This window comes from Ursus maritimus, unplaced genomic scaffold, assembly GCF_017311325.1.
Source record: "Ursus maritimus isolate PB19 unplaced genomic scaffold, ASM1731132v1 scaffold_9, whole genome shotgun sequence".
In the NCBI taxonomy this organism is placed as follows: Eukaryota; Metazoa; Chordata; class Mammalia; order Carnivora; family Ursidae; genus Ursus; species Ursus maritimus.
The window spans coordinates 80,742,570-80,764,944 of record NW_024427107.1 but is presented as its reverse complement, the minus strand read 5'-3'; the positions used below and the strand labels follow the sequence as shown (position 1 = coordinate 80,764,944).

General features: G+C 49.7%; 1 protein-coding gene across 5 annotated transcripts; it reads left to right on the top strand.

Moving 5' to 3' along the window:
• The first annotated feature begins 3,323 nt into the window (after positions 1–3,323).
• Positions 3,324–21,811, top strand: ZNF250 (zinc finger protein 250). 5 transcript variants are annotated; one of them, XM_040625938.1, is made up of 6 exons: positions 3,324–3,407; positions 9,545–9,640; positions 9,907–10,033; positions 10,256–10,369; positions 10,602–10,664; positions 20,178–21,811. In XM_040625938.1, the coding sequence occupies exons 2-6, from the start codon at positions 9,599–9,601 to the stop codon at positions 21,500–21,502; spliced, it is 1,671 nt and encodes a 556-aa protein (XP_040481872.1). In that variant the 5' UTR covers positions 3,324–3,407; positions 9,545–9,598; the 3' UTR covers positions 21,503–21,811. The 5 variants fall into 5 exon arrangements, with proteins under 5 accessions (XP_040481872.1, XP_040481869.1, XP_040481871.1 ...); XM_040625935.1 differs by having other exon boundaries at positions 9,892–10,033; XM_040625937.1 differs by having other exon boundaries at positions 3,330–3,507.
• Positions 21,812–22,375: the final 564 nt, after the last annotated feature.

The window sequence follows — 22,375 nt, the reverse complement described above, 5'->3', positions numbered from 1 at the left end:
AATGTTAGACTATTTTCAATAATCATACTGCTAGTAATGATGGCATTGTTATTCTGACACAATTATATATAAATAATAAAGTAGTAATTGTGTTAAGATAATCAGGATCCAAGATTTTTATTTTTATTAAACATTTTTATTTAAATTTGATTAATTAACATATAATGTATTATTGGTTTCAGAGGTAGGGGCCTGTGATTCATCAGTCTTATACAATACCCAGCGCTATTACATCACATGCCCTCCTTAATGCCCTTCCCCCAGTTACCCCATCCCTCCACCCCCACCCCTCCAGCAACCCTCAGTTTGTTTCCTGTGATTAAGAGTCTTTTATGGTTTGTCTCCCTCTCTGGTTTCATCAGGATCCAAGATTTTTAATACAATAGAAAAAGAGATACAAATATAAAGAACTTAATAACCACCTAGCCCTAAATTTGAATTTGAAATATCAGTGTGAACTCATGATGTATTTTTACATTAAAATTTTTTCGTAGCTTTGTCCTCTGAAAAGACATAGACATAATGACCAACCTGGTGGCAATGAGCACTCCTAGAGCCCCAGCTGTGTACTCCAAATGCCATTTCCCACTGGAAAGGACTAGGGTTTCTTGAAAAAATATGCTCACCCTAGGGATCCAGGTATTATGGGAGACGAGCTTGGAATATCTTGTCTTATCAGAAATCAAGTAAGTGATCAATGATCACAGGGCTTGCATCAGAAAGACTCAGGGTGAACATAAAGAGGCTTCTACTAGCCAAAGATGCAATGCTTATTAATTTGAAAAACTGTAATGGACTAAAATACATCAAATATGTTAAAGTCTTTGAGTTCAAATGATAATAGAAAGAAACATACCTAATTGGTCACCTCTGAAGAATGACAGAAAACCAGTTCATTATTCTGAAAGCTCGTAAACAAAGGCAATAATTAAGCATTTAAACTCGCCTGTCCTGTATGAATGCCAAACAACTGATAGGGGGAAGTCTGTCTTTCTGGAACTGTTCCCACAAATGCAGAGGGTTATCAATACCAGAATGTCACCATTTTGCAAACTCTTAATGAAACACAGCTAGGCAGTGAATGTTCCTGGAAATACACAATGCCCACTTATGAAGTAGTCTTGTGTGCCAACGCAAAATCTAATTAGTCTCCACCTCTAAATTTATAGGAACTTCTAGTGACAGAAAGACACCACAAGGACGCAAATGGCAAAATCCCAAATATGAGAAATTCCACAGGATGCATGACCAGACTTTGATAAATTTCAAAGAGGTTTAAAAAAAAACTGGGAGGAAGTTATAGATTAGGATATTTAACCCTTAGGCTCATTGCAGCACTATTTACAATAGCCAAAATATGGAAGCCGCCCAAGTGTCCACCTACTGATAAATAAAGAAGATGCAGTATATATAATATACACAATGGAATACTACTCAACCATAAAAAAGAATGAAATCTTGTCATTTGCAACAACATGGATGGATCTGGACACTAACGCTGAGTGGGATAGGTCGATCAGAGAAGGACAAATAAAAGTGATTTCACTCGTGAAATTTAAGAAACAAAACAAAGAAAGAAAGAGAGCCAAATTAAAAAGCTGACTTGACTACAGAGAACAAACGGGGTGGGGGGTGAAATATGTGAAGGGGATTAAGAGTACAATTATCTTGATGAGGAGGACTGAGTAAGGTAAGGAATTGTTGACTCACTCTACTGTATACCTGAAACTAATATAACGTTGCATGCTAACTCTACTGGATTTAAAACGCTAAAAACAACATTCTAGTTAAAAAAAAAAAAAGATAAAATGTAAGTCTGTCGACCAAATGCATTGTGCAATCCTAGTTTTGATGGGGTTTTGGAATATAGGTGATGTTTGGTGGGGTGAAGTCTGGAGCCGACGGCCAAGAAAGAATGCTTGAGATGTCTCTGGTGCAAAAAGGTGATTTATTAAGGCAAGGGGAGAGGACCGCGAGCAGAAAAAGCTGCCCTGGGTTTGCGAGGTGTGGCTCATTATATACTTGGGAATTGGAGGAGGTAAGGAAAAGGGAGGTTTCAAAAGGAATTTTGTATGCTGAAGAAGACCAGAGGCCTTCCCATTGTCAAGCTAAGATTGTTTTTCCCTCTAGCGAGGCATTAACAGTAAGATAGTTGGGAGCTTCTTGGAGGCACATTACACTTTGCCTGCTTCAAGTATCTGTCAATGGGGTGCAGGTTATAAGGACGTTTAATTGTATCTACATTCCCTTCTGGAAGCTAGGTTATTGAAAGAAATGCTTCGTTCTTGTAAATTGCCAAGACTTTTGTAAACTGAGGGAGACTCCTGTCTTGCAGGATCGTGATCTCTAAATCAACTGTTTTCCCTTTAGGGCAGCCAGGAGTGCCTGAGGAATGTCACATACATCCCATATCCCACGGGGGGGTCGGGTTGGGGGGGGTCAGCTTCTGCTTTGTCCTCAGCCTTCTGCTCATCAGTGTGAATCATGATTCACACAAACCGATTAAAAATAAACAGTATGAGACAGAAGACTGAACACTGGCTACTTCATGATTGATTATAATAAAGGATAATGGTTTCCTAATTACCTTTTTAAGGGCCTTTATGGGATTAGGGAAGGAAGTAACTAGATAAGGAAACAGGTCAAGAGACTGGTTATGGGTAACTGATCCAGGTGTTTGATGGACACGTGTTAGAACTACTTTCTATAAGAAGCTAAAAAGAAAAAGTAAAGACCGAGCGGGACGGTCCCCCCAGCGCACTTCATTTCTCTTCCCATCCCAGCACGCCCGCTGCCTGAGGTCATCGGAACTCCCGTCCTCGGGCCGCCAGGCTGCCCTTCCCCGGCGCAGGCTTCGACACCCCCCACAAAGCCCAACAGCAGCGCAGGTGGTCGAAGAGGCGCTCACTGTCACACGTGACGACCACCGCCAAGCCCTCGCCGGTCCCGGGGCACAGCACGAGAAAGCACGTTCAAGCTGGGGTGATACCCGGCTTGAGGCGGTAGAGAGCCCGATGGGGACAGAAGCCTGAAACCCAGGGAAACACCGACGCAGGACAGGCGCTGGGGTCCAAACACAAGCTTCCGCAGGACCGCCGGAAGTGCGGTTCGTGCAAGGCCTGGGCGCGGTGTGGCCTCTCTAGGCGCGCCGGAGGTCTCGGCTCTCGGTGGCTCCGGCGAGCGCAGCCGAGCTGTCAGTCAGGAAAATGGCGCCGGCGGGGAAGGCGGGGCCGACGGCCGCACTGGGGGATGTCGCACGCTAGGACTGGTGGCCCGGGGGTGTGGGCGGGGACTGTGGAGGCGGGGCTCCCCGGGATTGGCGGATGCGCAGACGAGGCGGGGCGCCCCCTTTGTCTGAGTGCGTTGCGGGCGTCCGTCCCTTGGCGCGTGAGGCTGCGGCGTGGAAGGTGAGTCGGGGGTGCGTGTGGGCACTGACAGGCTGAGACCCCTGCCCGCACGGAAGCCGGAGCCGGGCGTCCTCGTCACGGACAGGGCACTTCCTCGCAGGTACGCTCCGCTCCCGCCCCTGGCGCCGGTTCCCTCCTCCCGCGGACGCGCAGTGGCCTCCTCTCCCTCCGCAGACCCGCTCTCAGCCCCCCAGCCCCCCAGCCTTCCGCCACACCCCGGTCCCCTGGCTGCTCCTCTCACCTGGGCCTCTCCCGACCCCCACCCCTCGGCCCCTGCCACGCCCCGGGCCCCCCCTTCCCCTTGACACACCCGGCCCCCCGCGACCGGGGCCCCGGGCCCCAACCCCCCCCGCCCCTGCCACGCCCCGATCCCCTCCCCCCAGGCCGCGGGACACTTCAGAGCCCCGCGACTCCCCTCGTCGTCCCTCCCGCGGACTGTGAGCCCTGGCCGAAGTTGCAGGGATGCGGCGGGGCCTCGGCGGAGAGGACCGGGCGCGATTGCGCCGGGGAGGGCCGTCAGCGACCCGCGTGCCCCGGGCTCGCTCTCGAGGGCTCCCAGAATACAGAACCGGAGGCTGAGAAGCCACCGGACCCCGCGGCCGCCGGAGCGCCGCCGCAGTTCGCAGTCAGCCGTGTGTCCACGTCCGAGCGGCGTTGGTGTCTCTTTGGCCAAAAGTACTTCCTAATTTTACGTTCTTCCTCGGTGTTTCTATTCGTGCTGCCTTTTCCCTCTTACTTTGTAAGACCTCTTTTTTAATGAATGAGACCAATCTTTTCCAACATGGTTTGCGAATATTTCCCTAGTTTGTTGTTCGTTTTTTCACATTTTAATAGAAAATAATATGCATTTCTTAAAATGTAAACATGTGAGAAAAATATGAAAAGTGAGAGTCGTCGTCGGGAACAGCCTGCCAGTGTGCGCAGAGGAGGCACTGGCTGGTTTGCTTTACACCCTTTTCCGGATTTTGCGTGCGCTTTTTTCCGCTTCTCGAGTAAAAGGGAAGCTCCAGGGCAGAGGGGTGGCGGTGCTCTACCGGCCAATACTTGTTAGATTTTTCACGTAAAAACTGTCTTCGTGGCCTTGGTTCCATCAGCTTTGCACACCCGCTGTCTCCGTAGGGTAGGCTCGGAGGTGGAGTGAGGGGGAGGTTGGGGCCTTAAGATTGGCCTCTTCGCATTATTGTCACATGAATGTTTTAATTTCCGTTCCCCAATGATTGGTGAGGTTGAAACTCTTCGTGTGCCTTTGTGCTCCCCCCCCCCCGCTTTTTTTCTTTTTTTCTTTTTTTTTTTTTTTTGCCTTTGTATTTCGTTTGTGATCTGCCAGTTCATACTCTTTTCCATATATCTGAAAATATTCTTCACAAACTGACATTTGACTCCAGTTATGGTGTTTTGTTCTGGTTTGGGGTTTTTTGAAGAGATTTCAAGTTTTTAATGGTAAAATATTTACTCGTAAGGCTTTTGAGCTTTGTTATGTTTTAAAGGGGTTTTCCCTTGCCAAGATTATTTTTAAAATAAACCCTTGTTTTTCTCTGGTACTTGTGCAATGTTGGATCCATCTGGAATTTATTTTGGTGTGGGGTGTGGGGAATCCAGCTTCATTTTTTTCTCTATGCTGTTTCTAACACCACCTATTGAATAATTCATCTTTCCATTGATTTAGAAAACCACCTTTGTCATACTTTGGGTCCGTTCTGGAATTCCGTGGCTTTGATGTGCATAAGGTCTTAATTTTCATGCAGAAGATCTGGAAGTCTCTGCCCTATATTTCTCCACCTGAAGTAATAAAAACTTATCTGTATTTGCATTCAAGTTCTTTTTATAAAATGTAATTTAAAATTTCAACTCTTATTCATTCATTAGCTTAGTGGATTCATTAGACTTGTAGTATTTGATATGAGATGATCTAATTTTTTATTGCTATTTTTTTTTTAATCTCTGCCTTCATCTGCTTTCTGGGAGATGTGTTCAACTTTATGTACAGGCCTAATTTTACTTTTCCTAAAGCATTTGACTGGTCCTAGCACCATTTACTGAATCATCTTTCCTCAGCAATTTGATTGCCTCATCTGTTTTCCATTTGTTTATACAGACTTGGCCCTCCCTGCTCTGCCCCATTACTGTCACCCGTTTTCGTCCAGGCCCACTTGGCTCTAGGCACCTTGGTTTTGTGGATACAGTGAGAATTTACATCTTATTTCTACAGTTTATTTTAAGCTTGTTTCTTGTGTCATTTGTGACCAGAATCTTTCCCCTATGTATTCTCTGACTAGCTGTTGCTGGTGTGTAGGAAAGCTATTGGTTTGGATGCGCGGTCATTCACTGTGAAAGATTGCAGGGTTGTGCTTTGTGTTCACAAGCCGCTCGAGGTGCCTCTTCTGAAGATGCTTCCACCGTGGAGGGCAGGGTATTCCAGCAAGGAACCCCGTAGGTGAGGATGGTGAGGATAGAGGGAGGGAGACGCTGGGAGCCGCCCACGCCCGACCAGGGACTTGGAGTGTGCCGGTCCTAGCCTGTCACTGGGTGAGGTCTTCGGAGGGTAGGCGTGCGTGTTCTTTTACATCAGGCCCTTGAGGAATTCAACAAGGCGATAAGTTCCTAAAACTTAGCTTACGGAACAAAATAATAATAAACATTGAGATTCTGAGCTCTTTGTGTCTCTGCAGTCGCTTCTTTAGTTCCTGTCTGTGTTGCTGGCTGCTCAGTCATCACAAGAGCCAGAGCCTGCTGGGCACAGAATGTCTCACTGCAGCGTGGCTTCTTTCCCGTTAAGCATCCAGTGCTGCTGAGAACATTGATCTGTTCTGCTTTTGTTTGGGTTTTTCCCTGAAGAGATTTCCAAAAATGAAATTCCTGCATCTGAAGGATGCCTGTGGCTGATGGATGGGTGGGCACTGTGCAGGCACCCAGAGTGCTGCGGTTTGTACGTGGCCCTGCGTTGGGGGTGGCATGGCCTTCTTCACAGTCTGTTCCGATACTCAGTGATGGTGATTCCGGCTCTGGGGCCATTTGAACAGGACTGGGCATGCCCACCTATTCTCCCTTCCTTTCTAAACTCCTGTGTTGGGGCGCCTGGGTGGCTCAGTCAGTTAAGTGTCTGACTCTTGATTTCAGCTCGGATCATGATCTCAGGGTCGTGCGATCAAGCCTCTCATTGGGCTTCGTGCTGAGTGTGGAGCCTGCTTAAGATTCTCTCCCCTCCCCTATCTCTCCCTCCCGTTATTTAGAAAGCAAACAACAAACAACTCCTGTGTTTTTCTCACAGAGCAAAGCCTGGAAGTGGGCATCAGAATCATGGCGGTCAGGGTGGAGGAGAGGGTGGCTTATTAAAAGCCGGTTTGGGTAGAGAGCCTTTGTTTCAGTGCTTTTCTAGGACTCTCCGCTTCTCCCCACACACCCCCAGGAATCTTCCCCTTTGCCCTCTCCACCCACCTCCATGCCTCACCCACAGTGACAGCCTGGTTTTTTGAGCTGATCTAATTGAATGAGCCCAGCAGCATCTGACTCTGCACCTTGCTGTCCTCTTGTTGCCCACAGAGGAGGGCCGTGATCTCCCTGTTTTATAGGTGAGGACAGCACACACACACACGTCTTGGCCCTGGAGGCATTGTTTCTGAAGGAGGACGTTGCTTTCTGGTCCCATGGTTTCAGTTACCCTTTGACTATCTCATACAGCTTAAATCTTTCTCCCGGGTTGCATGGCCTGTGTGTGGAAGGACTATGGGTTGGCAGTGGCACCATCCTTGAGCCTGTGTCCATTCCAGGGGAGCACCCACTGTCTAAAGGTATATCTGATTCATCTACATACTGCCAGGGGCCTTTCCTGAGAAAGAGTGTGAAGTATGGCCTCATAGCTCTTTAAGTTCATTCGCTTACTCGGCAAGCATTGGGCTGCTGGGACGCAAAGGGAGAATGAGGACTCCGTGACGCAGAGGCCCTCAAGGTTGGGGGGTCAGGAAGGGCTCCAGTGAGAGGGTGATGTGACCAAGCACCAGCAGAAGCGCAGGAGCCTCCCTAGCAGAAGGGAAGGCCAGGAAGGGGTTGAAGCCAAGGACAGTGTTCCCACAGTGGGGGCATGGGGGGGGCAGGTCCACAACCCTGCTGCAACAGGGCCAGGTTCTGGGTGTGCTTGGAGGGTGGATTAGGAGTGGGGTGTGAAAGAGTGAGGAGGAGGGGTGACCGGGTGGCTCCAGTCTGTTGAGCTTCCAACTCTTGGTTTTGACTCAGGTCATGATCACAGGGTTGTGAGATCAAGCCGTGTGTTGGGCTCCAGACTCAGTGGGGAGTCTGCTTAAAGGTTCTTTCACTCTGCCCTTCCCCCTGCTTGTGTGCACTCGTGCTCTCTCTCTCCCTCAAATAAATAAATCTTTAAAAAAAAAAAAAAAAGCCAGATGCCTCTTGGGGTCAACCGTACCCATCTCCAGCACCCACTGGGGTGGTCCTGAACGGGGTTCCTATGGGTGTTGAATCCTAGCCCGGTTGCAGTGGGGCCATAGTGCAAATGACTGTGCTGCCTTGCACCAGGTTCCCAGGAACCAGGGCTGGATTATCCACGAAGGTCAAATCCTCATGCAAGTGAGGATTGATGGAGGCCCTGGGTGAGGGAGCAATGTCCAGGAGACCTAGTGGGGACTGAGTTGCAGGAAGACAGGGTGACCAACTATCACCACTGCCAACAGCGGGCAAGGATCTGGCCACATGGAGTCATAGAAGACCCTGACCCAGGGCCGCTTTGGGGTTGGGGGGTTGGAGACCACTCATGGTGAGGCAGCTGGACAAGGCCATGGGGAAGATGACTGATCATGAGAGATGGCAGGTCTGTGGGCTGTTCGAGAGGGTGTGGGTGTCAGATACACCACCAAGAGGGCAGGAGGCAGCAGGTGGTGGCAGGACTTTCTCATCATTGTTCTGAGACCTGGTGAGGCAGCCCCCCCACCCCGATTCTTCTAAATTTTATTCTTACCTGTTCTCCAGCTTCTGTTGTTCATATGAATTTTAAGGTAGTTTTACTCCTTTAAGACTCCTGTTGGAATCTTAATTAGAGTCCGTTGCATTGACACAGAAACACACACAGATTTGGTCGGAATGGGCATTCTTGCCGAACAGAGTGAGAGGCCAGCCTCTCCATCCAAGGCTGCTATCGTGTTCCTCAGAGGCAGCTGCAGTTAGGGGTTCCATGTGTATATTCCCAAAAGTTGTTTATGCAAACATACATCTAATGTTCTACAAAGAAAATGGGGTTGTAGTGCTTCCTGACTTCCTGCCCCAAGCCTTCCCTTTAGGCAGCCCACAGTGCGAGGTATCCTGCTTGTCAAGGTAATCTTGTACCACTTTTCCTAGAGTGACCTGCCTGCTAAGTGTCTGTGTCCCTGTTGCAGACCCCATTTGACACCCCAAAAGATGCGAGCCCCATTCCCCTGTTAGGAGAGCTCTTGGTCCCCCCCCCCATTTTTTCCAGTAATTTGAATATGACAGACACCTCCGCTTAACTTGTCCTGATATGTCCCCAGCACCTGCCCACCACCAGGCCTCCCCAAGGTGCTCAGACCAAATCCCTGGGTGACTCTGGACTTAATCTACCAGAATCAACCATGTGTCATACCTCCGTTGCCAGTCCCTGGTGGAGCCACCATGAGACTGAGGCATCAACAGGCCCACAGGAGTTATGGTCAAGTGAAACATGAAAGGCCTGGGGTGGGGTCCCCACAAGAGTGTGGGCCTCAAGCAAAACCATCCATTCTCAGCCTGTCTTCCCTGGAGATTATCTCTGGAGGCAGCCCGGCCTGGCACCTACACCAGACCTGATGACCGCTTGGCACCTGTGAATAATCTGGCACCAGCCCTTGTGCATGGACTGTGGGCCTGAGCAGGTGGCTCCAAATCCTTGTTAGCTTCCCAGCTGACCATGAGGACCACAGGGTCTGCAGAACAAAACCTTGTGGCTGGAGCCTTGGGGTACACAGGTGTCTCCACTCATCTCAGATGGGATGTTCCTGGGCTCATAGAGTCCAGGGACCATGATTCCTGAACTGTGGGTAAGAGTCGGCGGGGGGCGGGGGTAGGGCTGGACTCCCAGAACTCAGGGTCTGTGAGGGCAAGGCTGGACCGTTCATGTGCTCCCTCCTCTTCCTCAGCTCTACAGGCTCCTCTGACTTCCATCTTCCTCAGAAACCTCAGGGGATCAGGCAATGGCAGCAGCCAGGCTCCTGCCACCACCAGCAGGACCCCAGGTGAGCTGCCCCCGAGGCCTGTGCAACACCCCTGCATTTCCTCACAGCCCTCCCATGCCTGGGACTACGGTGGTAGCCTGAGTGTCCCTGCATCTCCTGAACTCTGTGGCCCCTTCCTGTTACCCAACCCCCCCAAGCTGTCCATATGTGTTTTCCCTACCCCCCAACCAAGGGCATCTCCACTCCCCCCACCCCACAGTGCTTGCACCCATTGCATCTCAGATGTGGAGATTTAGCCCAACCTGCAGCAGCCCGTGTCATTCCAGGCCAAGCTGACCTTTGAAGATGTGGCTGTGCTCCTCTCGCAGGAGGAATGGGACCGCCTGGGCCCTGCTCAGCGGGGCCTCTACCGACACGTGATGATGGAGACCTATGGGAACGTGGTATCACTGGGTATGGCTCCTCAGCAGGCCTCTGCTGTGTCTGTGTGTTTGGCCAGGGTTGGGGGCCCTGCAGTGGGGGCTTTGGGGCTGCCTCCAGGTATTCAGCTCTGACAGGGTAACCAACTGTCCACCACTGCCAGCAGTGTCTGTCTCAGTGCCTGCAGGTCACTCAGGTGGGGTGGAGGTGTTCACAGATACTGTGTTGACAAAAGGCCTTCCCTCCCATGAGCAGGACTTCCAGGATCAAAGCCCAATGTGATCTCTCAGCTGGAGCGAGGAGAAGAGCCATGGGTCCTGGATGGGCAAGGGGCTGAGAAGACTAGGGGCCTGGGGAGTGGCCATTCAGGTGAGTGAAAGGAGCTGGCCCTCCTTTACTTGGGGCTAATCAGTTCTCAGTGGCTGTGGGCACTGCTAGGTGATAAACAGCAGGAGTAGCTTCCACCTGGGGCCTCTTCTGGCTGAGGAGCCTTCGGGCTTGACTCTGAATTGCACTTACATGTGTTGTAACAGCAAATGAAAGAAGTTCCTACTCTTGAGAAGTGTTTTGTTGTCCCTTCAACTCTCTTTTCCTCTTGCAGACAGCTACAAACGTGACCACACGACAGCTTGTATGCGACAAGACAGTTCACCCTGTCCGTGGGGTAGGTGTATGTCTCATCTTTTTAATCCGTACAATCCCTGCAGCTGTTAATGCTCATGACTGACCAGACTGTAAAGAGATCTCTGGGGTGCTCCGATGCAGAGTGTGTTCTTGTTACACAACACATACAGTCTCTACAAAACTGTGGGGAGGGGTTTTCTAAATTAAAAATGTGTTTCGGTGGAATTGTTTTTTTCCCTTTTTCTTGTCCCATGTAAAACATTCTTCCCTAGTCTGTACTTGAAACAACTGAAGCCATCATTCTGAAAGTGAGGGCTCTGCTTAGGTCAGCTCCTGCACCACGTAGGCCCAGGGTGGCCTGGCCTGGCACTGACAGCAACCTGAGCCTGTCTGTGAACATGAAAGTTTGGTCATGCGTTGTTGATGCCATGGATGGTTGAGTGAGTAAGCTCCTGTACGGTTGTTTTTTAACTTACTAAAGTTGTCTTGCTCATCTTGTTACTTCAGCATTAGGGAAGAAACTACCTATTCAGGAAACTTCAAACAGTAGAAATGATACTTTTCAGTGCAAATGGGTAATTATTTCTTCGGCTTACTAGCTTTATTGTATGACAGTGAGGCTTTATAAGTCAAAAAGCAACTAACCTGTGTTTCCTAGTTTAAAAAACACATAGTATAGCCTTTTAAAAATAAGATGTATAAGAATTTTATTACATAGATGACAGTAAATCCAGATTTTTTAAATGAAGAACCTATTAGTGTTACCATTTTTGAAACAGTACACGCTTAATAACTGCTCTGAAGAGAATAAAAAATACAGAGAGATCCAATAAGAAAAGTGGGCAAAAAACTTGAACAAGTTTTGGTAGAGGAGGAAAACCAAAGGGCCAATGAATGTGAGAGAGCGTGCTCAGCCTCATCACTCATCAGTGAGGTGAAGTCAAACCATAAGACTGACCGTGTTAAACCCTCAGAGTGGAGGAAGCGGGAAGATCTGACTGTCGAGTTTGGGTGAGGTACAGGGCGGCTGAGGGGTGTGAACGTGCACGCGCACTACGGAAACCAGTTTGGCATCTCTAGCGAAGTCGGACAGACAAGTCCCTGTGCCACATGTTCCACTCGTAGGGTTACAGGAAGGGTGTTTGTGTGCAAGCGCCGAGAAACACACAAGAATCTGCATGGAAGCTTCGTGATAGAGAAATGGGGAATGACACACATCTCCAGCAGCAGCAGAACAGGCAGTTGAACAAACGACAGTGTTTCAGTGGAAAGGGACATATTGTAGTGACGATGGGTTAGTAACTGCTGTGGATCAGTATGACGAATCAGGAACACAGTATGAGACAGGAAAGCAAATCGAAGAAGACCAGGTACCATGAAATTATAAAATCTCAGAAATATGCCTAATTAAGTTATTGGTTAAAGATACAAATTTCTGAGATAAAGCTATTTAAAAATAAAACAAAAACAAAGGCTTCTACTTTCAGCCAAGATGGAGTAAACAGATGGAGTTACCCTCTTACTTGAAACAACCTAAAAACAAGATACATGAAACCCTAACTCTCAAGGTGTTGGGCTTCATCCTCTCAGTGGAAGCCGGTCAACGAAGGAAATTCATCTCCGACAGACAGGGAATAAAGGGGTGATCCCTACAGTTGCCCCGCTCGCAGTGTGAAGAAGATCACGGTGCAGGGAGGGGAACCCTGGCAGAGCCCAGTGGTCTCCCAGACTTGAGGACACATAGGCAGGAGTCCAGAGATACCAGGGAGGCTTGAAGTCCCACAGAAGAGTCCACTCGACAAAGAGAACTCTGCAGATCTTCAGGGAAACCCCTTGAGAATTAGCACTAGCAAGGAAACCGTCCAGTGCCGGGAAAGAGCCCCCCCTTTAGAAGGAGTAGCAGCTACGGTAGCCAGGATTTAAGAAGGTCTTCATAATAGAATGAATGTTTGTGCCCCTCCCCCACTCATCTGTGGAAGCTCTAAACCCCAGTGTGAATGTACTGGTAGATGGAGCTTTCGTGGAAGTAATTACGGTTAAGTGAGGTCAGAAGGGTAGGGGCTTGATTTGCTAGAATTAATGTCCTTATAAGAAGAGGAGGAGAGACCAGGGCTCTCTTTCATGGTACACACAGCCTCCCAGACCCCTGCCCCGTGATGTACACGCCCTACCTGCATAACCCCCAGGGTTGTGAATATGGGTTTTACTCTTAAGACTGTTAGGTTCAGCTTTTGCCTTTAAGGGATGGAGAACACTTTAAATATGGATCTGGAGGTCAGAGACAGAAGTCAGATTCAAAGAATGGGAAGGATTTGGTGCATCACTGCTACCTTGAAGGTGGGGGGACCACATGGCAAGGAAGCAGTTAGGAGGTAGCAGTTAGGAGCTGAGAGTGGCACAGAAACAGTCACCTTAGTCCCACAGCTACAAGGGGCTGAATTTTGACAACAGTAAGAATGAGCTTTGAAGTACATTTATTGCCCGAGCCTCCGCACAAGAATCCAGACGGCCACTTTATCTCGGCCTTGTGGTACACTCAGCAGAGAACTCACCTGTGCCGTATGGCCTACCGAACTCTAGGTGGTAAACACAGCGTCCGGTGCTCACACACGGCTGGGAATGCTGTCTGCTCCCAACAGCAAGAGTGGGAAGCCTGTAACTCATAGGGTCATCAATTAGAGAGCTAACTAGTCGGGGGAAAGAGCCCTAAGCACTGCTCTGGTTGGATCTGACAAAGTGGAAAGGCAGGAACCGTACATGCTACTTCAAAGTAACTTCACCAAGGATACTTAAGCTCTAGAATATTTCTTTTATTTATTTTTTTTAAAGATTATTTTAGAGAGAGAAAGAGCAGGGGGAGGAACAGAGGGAGAGAGAAACTGAAGCGGACTCCACGCTGAGCATGGAACCTGACAGGGCTCAGTCTCCCAACCCTGAGATCATGACCTGAGCCAAAACCAAGAGTTGGGCACTTAACCAGCAGTGCTGCCCAGGCGCCCCAAGCTCGAGGTCTGGAAATAAAAAATTTCCAGCATCAAACAAGGTAAAATTCATAACATCTGACATCAGATAAAAAGTTACCAGACATCCAAAGAAGTAAGAAAATACAACCATAATTAGAAGAAAAAACAGTCCTGTTAAGCTGACCAGAAATGACATCAGTGATAGAATTGGAAGACAAGGATATTAAAACAAAATAAACTTATTCCATATGTTCAAGGACTAGAGGGAATACTGAGAATGCTAAGTAGAAGCAAGGAAGATATGTGAAAGACCCAGATCTGATTTCTGGAGACGAAGACAACTGTGTCTGAGATGAAGAGTTCAATGGGTAAAATTAGTGACAGATTAGACATTGCATAAGAAAAGATTAGTGAAAACAAAGTCATTTAGAAACTACTGAAAAGGAAACAAAGACTACAGGAGATCAGTGAGCTGCGGGACAATCTCGAATAGTCTAATACATGTAACAAGCCAATAAAGCAGGGATGGGAGGGTCAGAAAAAATAGTCTAAGCAGTGATGGTTGAAAACTTTCCAAATCTGATGAAAAGTATAAACTCACAGATCTAAGAAACTCAACGAACCCTCTCCATAATAAACGAATAAAATTACACTAAACTATATCACAACCAAAGTAAGTGTTATAGCTGAGATGCCGACAAAGGAGATAAAATGGAGTCATGAAAAGTAACTTAATTGTTTTTAAAGGAGAAAGAGAAGAGGGAACAAACCACGGATGTTTAGTGACTGCTCTAGGGTTTCCACTACACATCTCACCAGCGTGTACCTTCCAACAGTGTCAGCACCGTCTCACAGGCAGTGTAAGACCATGAGAACAGTATACTCCGGCATTAGTCCGCGTAAGCTGTCATGACAAAAGGCCACTGATGGAGTGACGTAAACATCAAAAATTTGGTTCTCACCGCTCCGGAGGCTGGAAGTGCAAGACAAAAGAGCAGTTGAGGTTTTGGCGAGGGCTTTCTTCCTGGCTTGCTGGTGCTCACAGGGCCTCTTTGTGAGCCAGTGAGTGCCTGGGGTGGGGGAGATAGGACATGAGTAAGCTCCCTGGTGTCTCTTCTTACCGGGCACTAATCCCATCATGGGGGCCCCATCCTCGTACCTCCTCTAACCCTAATCATCTCCCAAAGGCCCCACCACCAAATACCACATGGGGGTTAGGGCTTCAACATGTAAATTGGGGGGTGGGGGGCGACACGAACATTTGATCCTGTTCCTCTGTCCCAGATTCTGCGATTGTGTTGTCATAAATTCTGCTCTTGCATATGTTATAAACCCACAGTGTGTAATATTTTTTTAAGTTTATTTATTTATTTAAGTGATCTCTACACCCAGCACGGGGCTTGAACTCACCACCCAAGATCAAGAGTCGCACGCTCCTCCAACAGCCAGCCAGGTTCCCCAGCACATAACTGTTTTCGCTCTGGACAGTTCTCTTTTAGAGTGATTTAGAAAAACCTTTTTTTTACATAGTCTTGTATATTTAACCATTTCCAAAAGCCTTTATTTCCTTGTGTAAATCCAACGTTCTGTCGGGTATGTTTCGGCAGCCTGAAGAATTCCCTTTAACATTAGTTTGGATTTGATTGTTGGGTGTTTTCTCCATTGGTGTTTGTAAATTGACCAGTTTTTCTGCACTTTAAGGATGTCCGTCCCTTGTCTTTTGACTCGTTTCTGATGGTGAGTCTGCTGTAACTCTTAGATTTGCTCCTCTGTGCCATGTGTGTTTTTCTTCTAACTGCCTCTCGGGTTTTCTTTTTTATGTTTAGCAATTTGAATATGATGTATCTAGGTGGTATTTTAAAAGTTTGTGATTCTAATATCTTGAATCTGTGTTTTGATGGTTTCCATTGTTTTTAGAAAAATCTCAGCCATTCATTTCAGGTATTTTTACTTCTGTTCTCTTTCTCTTCCCCTTCTCTTTCTCTCCAACTATATGCAGGTTAGGCCATTTGGTACGGACCCATACCGGTTTTATTTTTATGTTTCATACATTTCTGTCTCTCTCTCTCTCTCTTTTTAAGATATATTTATTTCAGAGAGAGAGAGTACGAGCTGGGGGCAGAGTATGGCAGGCAAAGAGAGAATCAGACTCCCCACTGAGCAGGGAGTCCATTGTGGGACTCGATCCCAGGACCCTGGGATCATGACTTGAGCCAAAGGCAGACACTTAACCATCTGAGCCACCCAGGCGCTCCTGTCTTTGTGGGGGTTTTTTGGGGTAATTTCTGTTGACCTATTTTCAAGCTCACTTGTCTTTCTCAGCTGGGTTGGGTCCACTGATGTACATATTAGAGGCATTCTTGTATTGCTGTGTTTTTCACATTCAGCATTTCCAGTTGGACTGTTAAAATATCTGTCTCTCTGCTGAAGCTCCCCTTCTCATCATTCGCATTGTGCCGACATATGGGTCGTCTCTCATTCTAGTTCTGTGATCACTTAGTCTCTTAACTATACATGTGATGCAGCTTCTTTCTCTTGGGTATCTCATAATTTTTTATTGAATGTTAGCTATCATTAATTAGGACAGTGGAGATAGAGGTAAAAAGTGTATCTGTCTGGAAATGTAGCCTGTCGGGGCGCCTGGTTGGCTCCATCAGTTAAGCATCTGCCTTGGGCTCAGGGCGTGATCCCGGGGTCCTGGGATCGAGCCCTGCATTGGGCTCCCTGCTCAGCGGGAAGCCTGTTTCTCCCTCTCCCACTCCCCCTGCTTGTGTTCCCTCTCTCGCTGTCTCTCTCTCTCTGTCAAATAAATAAATAAAATCTTTTTTAAAAAAGGAAATGTAGCCTGACCTACGAGGCTGATAGTGTGAAAGCCTGAGTTGGTCTAGTCAGGAGTCGGGCTGGGCTCTGTTGTCCCCACAATTGCCTTCAGTGCATCACTGGATTTGCATCCCTGTGGCACCTCCTTGTGCGTAGGGTGAGGACTTTCAGTCTTCAGATGTGCCTACAGAAGAGGGTTTTCTTCTATGCTCTTGCCCCCACCCTGGCCGTAGTATGCAGTTGCTGGTTACTCGGGGCTTGCCGGCCTTTTGGGCGGGGCTGGGGGAGAGGAGAGATTGCTCCACTGTCCCGGTCTATCCTCAGTTTTCAGCAGGTGTTGTGTCCCTGGGTCGCAGCCCTTCCCCTAATTGAAGCAGATTTCTCACTACTGGGCTTGTGATCGTTTCCTGCCTCTTCCTCAGGAATGGAAGGTAGTTTTCTTTACTCTTCCCAGCCATGGGCATTTTTATCTGTGCCCTAAAATGAGAAGTTCGCTTTCCCTTACACAGTGACGTGCAGCTTTTGTCCTGTAGAGACGGGTTCCGGTGGGTGCTTTTGCTCTCCTTTTGTAGGCCTAAGTCACCAAAGGAGGCTTCCTCTGGACCTGCCGCTCGGCGAAGGCCACAGACATGAGCTCCTGTGTCTGTGGCTCCCCGGAGTTCTTTGGAAATTCATTAACGTTGTAGCCAGGTGCTTCTTACTTGTTTGAGTGGTGGCCTGTCTTCCGTCTTCCTCTCATCTCCCTCTCTTCCATCATGGGCACATCAGTGCACCTGTCTCCCCATGCAGGCACCTGTCTTTCCTTAGGCTTCAGGTCATTTGGTTGCCATCATGACCTCAGCTCTGTGATAGATTCAAGAAAGTTACAATTTTTAGATTACCTGACTTTTACTTGCTGTTAGGGTGGAAGTGATACTCTTTCCAGCTTTCTCCCTCCTGAGGGAATTCAGTTAATATGTAATTAATAATAAGTGTAATAATTACATTATTTTACATAATGTATAATAATGGTGATATTAACAGTAAAGGGACATGGGAAATGTAACTGGATTGGTCAGTGTATCCACCTGACTTTGTCAGACTGGGGTGTGTGTGCTTCTGTTGGTCATGGTGAGGAGCCCTCCGGTGCCCCTGATGAGCAGGTGGCGCTGGGGGAGAGGGACATGGGGCAGTAAGCTGTCCCGGGGCACCTGGGTGGCACAGTCGGTCAAGCACCTGACTCTTGGTTTCAGCTCAGGTCACGATCTCATGGGTCTTGGGGTCGAGCCCTGTATCAGGCTCCGTGCTCAGCATGGAGTCTGCTTGTGGCTCCCCCTCTACCTCAGCCCTTCATCCTTTCTCTCTCTCTCTCAAAAATAAATAAATCTTTAAAAAATTAAATAAAAAACAGTGGTAAGCCTGTCACATGGTAGTGTGACAATAGGAACAAGGGCTTGGACACTGGTGGGGAAAGAGGAAGATAAGGAATCAAGAGATGTGGATCCTGAAGGCCCACCAGCCACAAGAGGTAGGAGCTTGTTCTAGGAGAAAGAGCCAGATTCTCTTTTGGACTCTTGATGTGGATGTGCTGGTGGGCCGTCCAGATGGCCAGGTCTGGCAGCACGCAGAGCACCCGCCTGAGCCTGGAGAGCGCTGGGAGATAGTGCCGCTGATCTCGGGGTGGGCGTGGAGAGCTGGTTCATCAAGTCTGGGGTGCGACTCCAGCCTCCACAAGGAGGCCCCTCACTCGGGAGTCTCCCAGCTCCCCACTCCTGCTCTTCTCGGATGACCCTCTGCTTAGGGTTTGCTTCCATCCGGCTGCCACCAACTGCTGCCAGAAGTATTAGCTTCTGGTGTGTCTTCGCCCCTCCAAGGTGACCGTTACCGAGCTGTCAAAAGGCAACACAGATCAAAAGGAGCATATCTTATTTATTGACCACCTCGGCCCAGATCTTCCTCCAAACACCAGTCAGAAGTCCATCTTAGAAGGTCCCTTGGCTTTGTGAAGGGACCGCTTGGCTTCTGAATCTTTTATTTTTCAGGGGTCCATGTTAGGGTTCCAGTGGCCCATTATGTACCAGCTGTCTTCCCAGAGCAAGCTGTGAACTGATTAAAGACCAAAGCTTGTACCTCTATAATGCTGTTTCCAGCAGGGTGTGGGGACTTGGCAATATCCTTACACTAGATACAACACAGTGGGACAATGACTGGGTGCTGTCCAGCATGCTTTCTAATAAGACACCCCAGAATGAGACCTGCTTGCCATCTGATTGAGGCAGGGAAGGGCCACCACAGGCCCCCGTCCTGGGTCCTGCATCTGAACGTGAAGGAGCAGAGCAGAATATGGTTCCCTGAGCTGAGAGTGCCCAGTTTTTACCCCCATGAACCAGTGGAATAAGTTATTCCACCTCCCCTGGAGAGAAGGGGCACTGAAGAAGCAGTTGACACACGTGCACATCTGGATGCCATCCTTGCTGGTGATCTCGACATTGCTGGGTCAGCTGACCCCTCAGTACCTGTCATAGACCTTGAGCGTGTCTGTGAGAATTCTCTCAGATCTTCCTTTGCCCAGAAGGCTTCTTGTTCTGGAAGGTCCCTGCTGCTCCTGGCAGAGGTCTTCGGGAAGCCGGGGATGGCAGCACGGTGTTTGGAGTCGGCCTCCTAGGGTGCAGGGCTGAGATTGTTCACAAGGAGGCCTGGCTGCTGTCATGTGGAGTCAGCCTCTTGCTTCTGGCCCTGACATGGTGTCCGCCCCACCTGTTGAGTGTCCCTGATAAATATCACTCCATGAGCACAGCCCATCCTCCCAAAACATCCCTGAAGCCCCTTGCGAAGTCTTGGTCTTCTCTGACTGGCATCTTGTCATCTGAATGGCTTGGTCTCCAAGCTTTAAAACACTTGTTCTCAGGGGCGCCTGGCTGGCTCAGACGGGAGAGCATGTAACTTTTGATCTCAGGGTCATGAGTTCAAGTCCCACTCTGGGCGTAGAGCTTGCCAAAAAAAAAAGTTCACAGCACACCCTGTCCTCCCCCATTCGCAGCCCACAGAGTCCCCAACCCCAGCCTTCTCCGCGGTACGTGCTGCTGCCCTGAAGGCCACATTCCAGCCTAGGTGGGGCAAGACTCCCATTGCGTCTGTCTCCTCTTGCTTCCCGGTGCATTCTCCACGAAGAGGAAGCCGCACTTCCCGGTGTACAAGTCTTAGGGTCCTGTGTCTGTTGGACGTGCACACAAGAGCTCACACTTCTACCAGCTCCACACTAGGTTTTGTGTCCCTGTGTTTCTGTCAGGCCAACAAGGCTCCCTGCACTCACGGGTGGGTTAGGGTTAGATGATGGCCTCTGGAAGCTCTGTACATAAAGACTCCAGGGAGGGGCGCCTGGGGGGCTCATTCGGTGAACTGTCTCCCTTCGGCTCAGGTCGTGATCCCAGGGTCGGGATTGAGCCCCGCATGGGGCTCCCTACTCAGTGGGAGGTCTGCCTCTGTCCCTCTCGCTGCTTGTTCTTCCACAAATCAGTAAAAAATTAAAAAACAGAGACTCCAGGGAGAGAGGGACTCGGGCAGTATCGGGCTGCTAACTTGCTGCTCTTCACACCTGTCTCTCGAACCGCCCTGTCCGCCTGGGCCCGTTTCTAGTGACTGGGCAGGTCGTGAGCTTTCTGCTCCTCTGCCGCTGGGACCACAGCCCTGCTGGCCACGTCTGGTCGGCTAGCCACCTTTAGCGTGGCACTTGCTCTGCCGTTTTGAGTGGGTTGGCAGTTAACGTTTTTACTTTGGATTTGTTGTTTCAGAACATGAAAACAAGGGAGAGAACCAAAGTAGGGATTTGAGTCTGAAGCCATTTATTTCAGAGGAAGTATCAGTGATTCTGGGGGAAACCCCCGCGGGCTGGCTTGACCAAAGACGTCATGAGCGCGAGCAGAGCTTCGGTGGGAGCCCCGGCCCCGCCGGCCCGCCCGAAGCTCAGGCCTTGAGCCGGAGCGTGCCCCTGCCTCCGCATCAGGCCGTCCCCGGTGGGGAGAGACCCTACAAGTGCACCGAGTGTGGGAAGTGCTTCGGCCGCAGCTCGCACCTGCTGCAGCATCAGAGGACCCACACCGGCGAGAAGCCGTACGTGTGCGGCGTGTGCGGCAAGGCCTTCAGCCAGAGCTCCGTGCTCAGCAAACACAGGAGAATCCACACGGGCGAGAAGCCCTACGAGTGCAACGAATGCGGGAAGGCCTTCCGCGTGAGCTCGGACCTCGCCCAGCACCACAAAATCCACACGGGCGAGAAGCCGCACGAGTGCCTGGAGTGCCGGAAGGCGTTCACGCAGCTCTCGCACCTCATCCAGCACCAGCGCATCCACACGGGCGAGCGGCCGTACGTGTGCGCGCTGTGCGGCAAGGCCTTCAACCACAGCACCGTGCTGCGCAGCCACCAGCGCGTGCACACCGGCGAGAAGCCGCACGAGTGCGCGCAGTGCGGCCGCGCCTTCAGCGTTAAGCGGACGCTCCTGCAGCACCAGCGCGTGCACACGGGCGAGAAGCCGTACACGTGCAGCGAGTGCGGCCGCGCCTTCAGCGACCGCTCGGTGCTCATCCAGCACCACAACGTGCACACGGGCGAGAAGCCGTACGAGTGCGGCGAGTGCGGCAAGGCCTTCAGCCACCGCTCGACGCTCATGAACCACGAGCGCATCCACACGGAGGAGAAGCCGTACGGCTGCTACGCGTGCGGCAAGGCCTTCGTGCAGCACTCGCACCTGACGCAGCACCAGCGCGTGCACACGGGCGAGAAGCCCTACGTGTGCGGCGAGTGCGGGCACGCCTTCAGCGCCCGCCGGTCGCTGGTGCAGCACGAGCGCATCCACACCGGCGAGAGGCCGTTCCGCTGCGCGCAGTGCGGCAAGGCCTTCAGCCTGAAGGCGACCCTGATCGTGCACCTGCGGACGCACACCGGGGAGCGGCCGTACGAGTGCAGCCGCTGCGGCAAGGCCTTCAGCCAGTACTCGGTGCTCATCCAGCACCAGCGCATCCACACGGGCGAGCGGCCCTACGAGTGCGGCGAGTGCGGCCGCGCCTTCAACCAGCACGGCCACCTGATCCAGCACCAGAAGGTGCACCGGAAGCTGTGACGGCCGCCGACCCCGGAGCACCGCCCGGGGCGGCTTCCGGCGAGTCCGCTGGGTGCCGCCCTTTGGCAACCCAGTGCCCCAGGTCACCCCGAAGAGACGCACTGAGCGCGTCCCTGTAGAAGAACCGTTCTCCCCGTGTCCTCGAGTTCGGTTGCACCGGAGTCACGCAGTCGTGGTGAATTTTGGTGAAGACGGCCATCGTTCGTTCACCCTGACACGAGACCATCTGTGTGAAGTAAGAAACTGAAGGAAGTTAAGACACAATAAAACTTTCTTGCATTCTAAATAAAGTCTTTTCTTAGAACATGACATGCCTTTCCTAAAAACAACTATTCTAATTACTGCACATAAATTTGAATTGGATTATTTGCAGTTTTTTGTTAGACCACTCAAGTGTTGTGTGGATAAAATGATATAAAAAAGATGCCGTCAAGTATCATCGTGTAATGTGGCTAGAAATCTAAGTGTGTGGAGCCACTTGTTTTGTATGAACAAAGGAAAGTCTAAGGATTAATTAGTGAGAAATGATGTAAACCTAGAAAACACTTCATCTGGTGTTTGAACTTTACTCAAGATCAGAAGGGATGTCCTAACTTCCTTAGTGAAAATTCAACTCAAAAATGGATCTTTGCCTCAAAACCAACACTTATGACTTACATACCTTGTGCCCCAGAGATCATGGGATGTCTTGGGCCTCCAGACCCCATGTGGGTTCGAGGGGAGCTCTGCACTCAGAGCCCAGACCTCATAGCTGCTGTGTTACTCAAAAGACAGTGCTTTGGTACATATTTTTTAAACCTAAAATTCTCAAATTTAAATAGCTTTTTTGTTATCTAAAATTCCCCTTCCTATGTTTGAGGTATTTGTTTTATT

Excerpts from the sequence above, each read along its gene's own strand:
- ZNF250 (XM_040625935.1), top strand. The coding sequence starts at position 9,599 with ATGGCAGCAGCCAGGCTCCTGCCACCACCAGCAGGACCCCAG. Across the intron at positions 9,641-9,891 it reads CACCACCAGCAGGACCCCAG|CCCGTGTCATTCCAGGCCAA; the intron begins GTGAGCTGCCCC and ends AACCTGCAGCAG. Across the intron at positions 10,034-10,255 it reads TGGGAACGTGGTATCACTGG|GACTTCCAGGATCAAAGCCC; the intron begins GTATGGCTCCTC and ends TCCCATGAGCAG.